The 9,393-nt window shown below is 40.5% G+C and overlaps 1 protein-coding gene and 1 long non-coding RNA gene across 3 annotated transcripts; one reads left to right on the top strand and one right to left on the bottom strand.

The window, feature by feature from the left end:
- Positions 1-1,260: 1,260 nt before the first annotated feature.
- On the bottom strand, positions 1,261-2,885 carry LOC115434287 (uncharacterized). 2 transcript variants are annotated; one of them, XR_003937499.1, is made up of 3 exons: positions 2,460-2,885; positions 1,446-1,557; positions 1,261-1,313 (listed from the first exon to the last, which is right to left on the bottom strand). It is a non-coding gene; the product is annotated as an uncharacterized LOC115434287 (long non-coding RNA). The 2 variants fall into 2 exon arrangements; XR_003937500.1 differs by having other exon boundaries at positions 1,281-1,342.
- Positions 2,886-6,072: 3,187 nt separating this feature from the next.
- On the top strand, positions 6,073-7,109 carry LOC115433902 (zinc finger BED domain-containing protein 1-like). The gene is made up of 2 exons (XM_030155459.1): positions 6,073-6,681; positions 6,787-7,109. The coding sequence occupies exons 1-2, from the start codon at positions 6,120-6,122 to the stop codon at positions 7,107-7,109; spliced, it is 885 nt and encodes a 294-aa protein (XP_030011319.1). The 5' UTR covers positions 6,073-6,119.
- Positions 7,110-9,393: the final 2,284 nt, after the last annotated feature.

The following is a 9,393-nucleotide window of genomic DNA, read 5'->3' as shown; positions in this document are numbered from 1 at the left end:
CTTATTCCAAACATTTTCTCCAACACACAGATTAAATGTGTTCATATTTGTTCTAACAGAAGGTTTATTGAACACACGACTTCCTCTGAAATTAGAAATAATTTCCCATATTTTAATCAAGCTCTGAATATGAACAGGCAACTGATTTTGAAAATTTTCAACATGAATTGTTTTGTTTTAAAGTGGACTAAGTTACCGAACTTTAAAACTTTTAGTTTGATCATAAACTGATGTGTGTGTTCCTATAGAACACTTTATTGATCAGTGGTATTGGCCTTTTCTGAATAATGTTGATTGGATTTGTATTAGTTCTGTCAGTATTCACCCACACCTCCATGCACTACAACATCTTCACTTCTTTTGTATAGTTATTCCGAGGAATTTGATTACATTGACCCTTTCATTCTCTGTATTATTTATACTCAGATAACTGATAGTTTCCCATAGACTATGTATGTCATATAAATATAAATACACAAAGAGTAACATGATGTTCCTTTATTGAATAAGGATCAATCAAAGCATGTAAAACCATCAGCTCCTTTAAAACTGAAGTCACACAGAGACTGTACAAGAGAGAAAGAACAGAACCAAAACATATGATAGAACAGAAGAATAAATACACATTTAAAGGTAGAATACAGCCCACATGTCTGTACACTGAAAGAAATACATGTCTGTACACTGAAAGAAATGCAAGACAAATCCATATGTAACAAATGAACAGAGAAATGAATGGATGCAGTCGCCTCCCTGCAATACAGTACACACAGTAAACACACAGTATACATACAGTATACGTACAGTATACATACAGTATATACACAGTATGTAACACAAACATCAAAACAGGCCAAATCAATTTAAATTGAATAACAAAAAAAAACAACAAAAAAAACAAAACACAAATTCCTCTGCCCCTGCAGGACATATTTACCTTACATCATGCACCTGAACTAAAATAATTGAACACATATTGGTCCTTGGCCAGCTGCCCACTGCGGTCATCAGGGAAGATGGCAGGATTGTCCCAGTCTATGTGTGATGCACTTTTTTGAAGGGGGGGGGCTCCCTCCCTCAGGCCACATTGTGGAGGACAGTACAGGCCACAGTGATGTCACATGACCTCAAAGGGCTGACCCTTAAGTGGTGCAGACAGTGAAAGCGGTCCTTCAGGAGGTCAAAGGTCCTTTGGATCCTGGTCCTTGTCCTGGTATGGGCATGACTGTAGGCCTGCTGTGGTTCCTGGGGGTCTGTGTATGGTGTCAGGAGAAAAGGATGGTAGGTAGACCCCCTGTCCCCAGGTAGACCCCCTGTCCCAGAAACACACCAGACAATTCACCTGTCAGCACAAAACCTCAGCATCACAACCTCAGAAACACAGTGACATTCTGGACACAGATCTGATGTAAACAGTGGTTGTTAATAGAGGCTGTGTGGTTCACCTTGTGATCGGCGCTGACAGGTTCCAGAGGTCCGACAGACTCAGGAGTCACGGACTGAACCAGAACCAGACCACTGAGACACAACACTGATGAGACAGTCAGCATGGACCATCTGAAATGATAAGATGAAGAATATTAAACCAAACAACGAACATCACAAACAATAAACAGTGTTCATTAACCCATAAAGGCCCAGCACTACTTTAATGTCAGTTCACAAATGAATTTTCTCTATATCTAACCTTTCAGAAGTGATTTATCTCCATTTGTTATATTATCTTCTGTAGTTTGTATTTATCAGTATAAATCAGATATTTTCCTGTATTTAATTCACTGATCATGTAGATGTTCATTAAAGCTCAGATTAAAGTTGATGGTTATTATATCACAAACAGATCAAACTGAATAAACAGTGTCTTTTTCTGTCCAATCTGTCATTAACTGAACATAAACCCAGTGTGTCCATCCACTGTCACTGATCCAACTCCATGGGTTTTACTGGTGAATCAATGTTGTAGAAGATGACGGTGTTTCCACGTTCACTACGGAGCCTCTGAACGTCCAAATGGGTCATATCTGATGACCATGAAAAGATGAAGAACTGTATTTTACACCAATTATTGACATGGATTGATAGGATTAGTGGATCAACACGTATTAAACAGTTTAGATCAGTAGATGGTTTTGGTTGGTGATGGATGTTTGGGTCTTTATGGGTTAATTAACAATATCATAAAGTCATGAATCATGATAAGATAAAACAAGATAAGATAAGATAAGATAAGATAAGATAAGTTTATTTATCCCAAAGGTAAATTCACTGAAGTCAGTGAGCTCATCTATTTATCAGAGTTCTTCAGTCTGATGCAGTTACATTTACACAGTTTCACTCACATCTACAGTCAGTTTAACTTACAATTTCACAACTCCGTTTTCACAGATGTTAATTAACTATTTGGGTTGTAGTTGTGATGGTAATTGTGAGCAGTCAGTGTGTGTTTGTGCACTACTTACTCATTCAGGTGGTCTGCAGTCCTTTACCGCTGTCTCTGGTTGTTTTTGTAACTGTGGTGATGTTGTCTTTCTTTTTCATTCGCTCCTTTCAGTTCCTCATTAGCCAAAATGAGGAGTTTTGCGTCTGACGGGGTAGAGTCTGCTGCTCAAGTTACCATGGTGAATCGGTGAATCTGCGATCGATGTCGGGGTCTATTTGAGGAAGCCGGGTGCGCGCACTTATCCAGGATGAGTTCCACCTGGCATGATGAATCCGTGTCCGTTCATCCTGGCTTGGTCTTTGTGAAACCGATTAAGCCTGGACTCCCATGTTTTGGATTCGTTGAACGCGGCTTAGTCAGTCATCCTGGATGACGGAATCCTAGTTTCGTGAAACAGGCCCCAGATCTGCAGGTAAATCCAGCAGACACGAGGTCAGACTGATGATACATACTTCTCCTGTATCTGTAGTGTTTTCTGTTGTAAATGTATTTGTCTGACAGTCTGTGTCATGAGGCCAATGTTCAGAGTAAACCAAACCCAGTGTCTCAGGTTATCAGATATCATTCCACAGAATAACTGAATGCCTTCCACAGAACTTGTTAAATCAATCATTGCCAAATCACATCAGGGCCAATGTTGTGCCAACTTGTCCTCAGAACCTGGTTTACCTGCATCAGGCCTGTTTTTCTGAGCTCTTAAAAAGTAGATTTTTTAAAGATATCTACTACAAACCTAAGTCATAAAAAAGTTGGGATGTTGAGTAAAGTGTAAATAAAAACAGAATGCATTTGGACATTTAATAAACCCATACTTTATTCACTGTAGAACAAACACGACATATCAAATCAATGTAATGTATAAAATTGTCTTTACATACAGTATATATATATATATATATATATATATATATATATATATATATATATATATATACTGTGTGTGTGTGTGTGTGTGTGTGTGTGTGTATTGTCAAGATAGGTCGAGGTCAGGGCTCCTCAGGCCAGCATAGGCATTGAATGGAAACATTATCCAGTATAACATAGTACTAACATGATGATTGAGTTGATTTATTAAGCTGAATTAGATATATGTAATGTGATCAGTAAGTATAGTTAAGAGAAGAATGTTTAAATGAATGTTGATTCATTTGTGATTACTGTGTGTAGAGGAGACAAGTTGAGGCCATGATTAGAACAGAGAGGGGTCAATTCAGGACATGGCCTGTACAAAATGTACGTACACAGTCAGATGTCTTACAAAAGGAGAAGTGAGACAAACAATAGGCTATTTGCTGCACCCAAAACTGGTCAAGACCGGTAAAAAAGGGAAGTTCTACCGAAGACATCTGGGCATTACTCATCTGTCAATGAAGTCAACTGTCTAGGCGGTAATGAAGTAATGCCTAGAGTTTGGTTAAAAACCAGAATCGCTATTATAGCATTTCAGAAGTGCGAGACGCTCTAAGAAGTTGCGTGCCCTACGTTGTAAAACGTAGAGAAGATAACTCTGAGCGATGCTCTTTTGAGACCAGAAAGGAACGTGGCAGATTGGCTTCGGAGTTAATCTTACTTCTCAAAGAATGCTGGATGTTTCATCAGATAGAGTAACTTTGCATCGATGAATCGACATTTGAAGAGAAAGACCTATCTCATCTGATGACAATGGATCAAAGACTTTAAAGACAAGAACTGTCTTTAAGAGAACTTTTACCAACTCCGCGGGGACATTTGCCAAGGAACCAGCTGTTTACCAGAGTTGTAACAAGTCAGGTACAAAGGCTGAACCCAAATGCAAGACCACACGACAGACGTAAAGTCGAGTGTGTTTATTGAACACTGTCACAAGGGTTACAGCAAAACACAGAATGATTAGTAAATCTGTGATGCCGCTGAGTTCGGGGCTTGACGTCTGGGCTGTGAATGGGGTCAGCGGGCGGCCAGCGTGGCCGAGCCGGAAAAATCCCAACGAAACCCCGACTAGGGAAGAACAGAGGTATGTCAAAAAACAGTCCAGGTCATACACGGGAAGGCAATATGATAGGCAACGGGACATGAGGGGCAGGCAAAACTCACGGTCAGTATTCCAGGCGAGGGGTCGAACACACAGGTAATCGTTGGAGGCTGAGGTACACAGGGTTTAGGCAGAATCGTTAGTCGGAAACAAACCACATCACAACGGACAAGCAGGCAGAACAGGGACAGGCAGATTCGGTGGTCAGTAGACAAAAACGGGTCACAACGGGCAGACAGTAGTGATGGGACATTTGAAGCCGAGGCTTCAAGGCGTGCACCGAGTAGAAAGGGGCGTGTCAGACGAGGCCCCGCTTTGATGCTTGTGTCAGTTTGCTGAAAACCACGTGCCTCGTTTGTCATCGGTCACGTGATTGGTTCATTTTACGTGTCACTTTTCAAAATAAAAGCGGGAAGAACCGCGGCGCTTTGTGGGTTGTAGTAGGTTGGAGTGTGGTCAGCGCATTGTCAGTAGCAGAGATTGTAGCAGTAGTAGTAGTTGTAGTTGTAGTTGTAGGAGTAGTAGTAGTAGTAGTAGTAGTCGTGGTAGTGGTAGTGATATGATACAAGAAGTAGCATTACTGAAAATGGAGCCATTAAGAAAGAGGAAAACCTCTCCTGTCTGGGAATTCTTTGAAATGGCTGCTCTCAACAAGGTTTGTATAATGTTTGTGTACATTGTTATTTAATTGTATGTGTATCATCAGATGACTGTGTTAATTATATTGCCCATTTATGTTTGTTAGGTGAGGTGTTTGCTGTGTGACAGAGAGCTCGTGTACAACAACAATACCTCATTAATGCTCAGGCATTATCGAGCAATACATGAGAATGCACAGTCTGCAAACACACCAGACACCAGCCAAAGTATTATCTGTTTTTCATTATTCACATCATAGTGTGTGTACCATATTATTGTATCATATTAATTGTTTGCACTTTCTATTTATTATTATCATCACAGGTTCCACAAAGCAAATGCTGGATGAGGCTGTGGTCAGCCTGGTCATAAAAGACTCGCAGCCATTTTCAGTAGTGGAAGATGTGGGGTTTAGGGAGCTCATCCATTTGTTGGATCCCAACTATGTTCTCCCTACTAGAAAGGTGTGTATGGGTTTAATAACAAGTCAATGTATTCATAATAAGTATCTTCACTAACTGAAATGAATAAACCCCAGGCATTGAAGAAGATGGTGGGTGAGAGATACAACAAAGCCAAGGAAAAGGCCACAGAAGAGATTCAGAATGTGTCTGCTGTTAGCTTGACAGCAGATATGTGGACATCAATGAATATGGAGGCCTACCTGGCCATCACCTGCCACTTCATTGATGAGAATGACAAAGTGGGCACTGTGTTGCTTGGAGTGGAGCATTTCCCTTCAAGTCACACAGCTGAGAATTTAGCACAAGTGGTGCGTACCCACATGGAAGAGTGGGGGATTACCAGTAAAGTGAAATGCCTTGTTACAAACGCTGCATCAAATATGATTGCATGTGCTAAAGCTTTGCAAATCAGACATTCTATCTGCATTGCTCATGCACTGAATTTGCTAGTCCGCAAATCATTTGATCAGATCCCCGCCCTTTGTGAAATTCGTACAATAAAATTGTCACATATTTCCGCACAAGCACCACAGGTAAGGAGAAACTGGATGGGCTTCAGTTACAGATGGGAGGACAGGCACAAAAGCTAGTGATTGAAGTGGACACACGCTGGAACAGCACATACCTCATGTTGGAACATCTGTTTCAACTGAGAGAGCCAGTGGCAGCAGCTCTGGCAACACTGAGAACAGACATAACCCCACTGACTTCTCAGGAACATCAGACAATAGAGGAGTGTTTGCCCATATTGTCCCCATTTAACCAGGCAACAGTGGAGCTCTCAGAAGAGAGAAGGGTATCAATTTCAAAAGTTATACCCTTGATGAAGATGCTGTATCATACAGTGCTTGCTAAGTCTGAGCATCTTAGTAATGATGTGGCAAGGCTGCTCTCTGATAACCCTTTAAGGCGTATCAGAGAAAATGTGGCAGGCAATGAATCTTTAAGTGTCATGACAATGGCCACTATGCTGGACCCAAGGTTCAAAACCCTTGGATTCCTCAGCCAAAATAAGGCACAAGAGGCAGTACGGCGGCTGAAGGCTGAATGTTCTGTCGTGATTGGAAACAGTGAAGCTGTTCAACTGCCAGGTCCATCAGAGGCAGCTGAAGGTACCAGCAGCTCTGGTAGGTTTTCATTCTGTGCAAATTGCTATTGCTGTTGACACTGCTGTTTGTTGCCCATAAGTGTTCTATATGATTATTTCTAACCAGTGATTTAACTATTTTTAGGTGAACTGTGGTCTCTGCTGGATGCCACAGTGAATCAGAAAAGACGAAGCTCAAATGCCACAGCAGATGCCATTGTAGAAGTGGAGCGGTACCTGGCTGAAAATAACTTGAGAAGAAATGAGGATCCACTGGAGTATTGGCATACACAAAAACATGTGTATCCTCATTTATACCACCTGGCACTAAGGTTCCTGTGTTCACCAGCGTCATCAGTGCCTTGTGAGAGGGTGTTCTCTAAGGCTGGAGAGGTTATCAGCAAAAGGAGGAACCGCCTCAAACCAGAAACTGTGAAAAAAGTCCTGTTTTTAAATAAAAATGATTAACCCCCAAACCCCACCCCCCCTCAGAAAAACACATATACTGCACTGTGTCCCTACACAAGCATTGCACTCCTAACACACAATAACACCAAGTACTTTGAATGAATAATGGGTCCATGACAAAGAAAAGCACAACTAACAATGACAATCACACTGATAGCAGGGTCACTTTGGGTGCAATTCATTATTAAGAATAAAATGGGCTGAAGACGTAGCAGTATTACAAAGTATATAAAGTAGACTTTCTTGTTATTGTATGTGGGTTCAACAAATATCTTTATTATGAAAACATTGTATATACAGCTATAGTTTGTTAGTTTTTCACTCTATTTGAATAATTTCGCTGTCACAGTTTAACTCTACCAGCAGATGTCACTAGTGAGCACTGAATGAAGCTTCGAGTAATGAACCTTTGAGCAACACAATGGGTTGGAAAGCCTCATTGCTTCAGGAAGCTTCATTTGGCCATCACTAGCAGACAGACAGACAGGATCCAAAAACGCTGGTGAGTACACACACGAGTGTAGCAAACAAACTGGCAAAGACAAAGGGCAAGACACAGGGTTTAAATACACAAGAGGGCGGGAAGACAATTAGACACAGGTGGAACACATCAGGGCGGAGACAGGTAATCAGACACAGGTGAAACAAGCAAGGAGGGGAAGTAAAGACACCAGACAAGACACATGAGGAAAACTTAACAAATAAACAGGAAATGACAGATGAAACAGAAAAGACAGACAAGACAGACAAAATCCAGACACAGTCTGGGAGCTGATATGACAAGAGTTTGTTGGGTTTTTCCCTGCTTTGGTCCGGACTGGGAAAGAAGAAGAATTTTAACATTATGTTATTTCTTTTCTACTGCCCAGTATTTTAAGACAGATTCGACAGCCCTGGGGGGGCACGTTTGTCAGTCCGTTAGTGTGCAACATAACTCAAAAAGTTATGGACAGATTTGGATGAAATTTTCAGGGTTTGTTGGAAATGGGATAAGGAGGAAATGATTAAATTTTGGTGGTGATCGGGGGTGGGGGGGTGGGGGGGGCACTGATCAGCCTTGGCGGAGGTCTGCGCTCTCCGAGTGCTTCTAGTTACTTTTATTTTTCTTCCCTTGAGGACATCAAGCAAGGCAACAATTGGGACATTTTCAAAAGGACTCAAAGGACTGAACTGTGGGTTGAGAGGTTACAACAGGGATTGCGTTGAAGTAAGGGAAATTGAGGACAGTTTAGGTTTAATAATCAGGATATTGATTTATAGTTTTAAAAGCTCAGTTTAATGATTTAATTGTTGATTGATTAATTGATGATTTATGTATATGCTTTGCTTTGCTAAAAGTGCCTACAATAAATTTATAAAAAGTAAATTCTAAATTCTCCTTGAATTATTCCCAATATTGTATAGTATGTTGGTGAATGTAAAAAGTTAGGTTTGTTGTGTGCATAACACCCGAAGGTCCTGAAGGTATCTTAGCCTTAATCCACCTACCATTTTTTGTGTCCCAAAGGCCTTCTGTTCCTGGCCTTCAAATTATTACCTGTCATGTAACAAGTGCACTAAATCCATGTGGAACAGCTGCCAAAACCAACTGGGCTGGTATTATTACTGACCACAGAGTGGGTTTCTCCTGGCAGTTCTGGTACCAGAGTTAGTGGGGCAGAGGTTGGAATTAAAGGTAGTTAGAAGACAGGCGAGTGTTCCAAAATTTGTTCTGCTAAGTAGTATCTCTACGGGTTAGTGCGTGAGGGTAAGACCCCAGCTTAGCCACTTGAGATAAGGACCCTATTTTAAACGGAGAGCTGAACCAAAGTAGTACAGAGGATTTAACAATATATATGTATATAGAAGGCCTGTAACGGTACACAAAATTTTCGGTTCGGTACGGGAAGAAAGAAAACCCCTCAAAATGTCTATTAACGCATTTATGAATTTTTGAACATTTTTTCCCCTATTTTTGGAGACAGAATATAGAAAAACAGGAATAATATAATTCTGCTGCTATAAATCAAACATAAAATAAAATAAATTATTAATATTACTAAATGTATTTTAAACATTAGTATTGAACTTTTCCCTGAAAGGTAGTTTTGAACAAACAAGAAAAATCTAATCACAGTTCTGTCAGTTCACATTCTGCAGAAAACCAACTAAAAAATTCCACATGAAGTGCAACATTAACAAGAGGGTAAATTGGTATTCTGTTGAAACAAAATGAAGAGCAACACTGACAACACAATGAACCAAATTATTTATTTTAGGACAGAGAACAAACTGTTTAGGACAC

Source organism: Sphaeramia orbicularis, chromosome 15 (genome assembly GCF_902148855.1).
Source record: "Sphaeramia orbicularis chromosome 15, fSphaOr1.1, whole genome shotgun sequence".
Taxonomy (NCBI): domain Eukaryota; kingdom Metazoa; phylum Chordata; class Actinopteri; order Kurtiformes; family Apogonidae; genus Sphaeramia; species Sphaeramia orbicularis.
The sequence above is the reverse complement of the archived record's forward strand: the minus strand, read 5'-3'. Positions and strand labels throughout refer to the sequence as shown.

Coding starts and splice junctions, on each gene's coding strand:
- LOC115433902 (XM_030155459.1), top strand. CDS start 6,120: ATGGGAGGACAGGCACAAAAGCTAGTGATTGAAGTGGACACACGCTGG. Junction 6,682..6,786: donor TGAAGGTACCAGCAGCTCTG/GTAGGTTTTCAT, acceptor AACTATTTTTAG/GTGAACTGTGGTCTCTGCTG.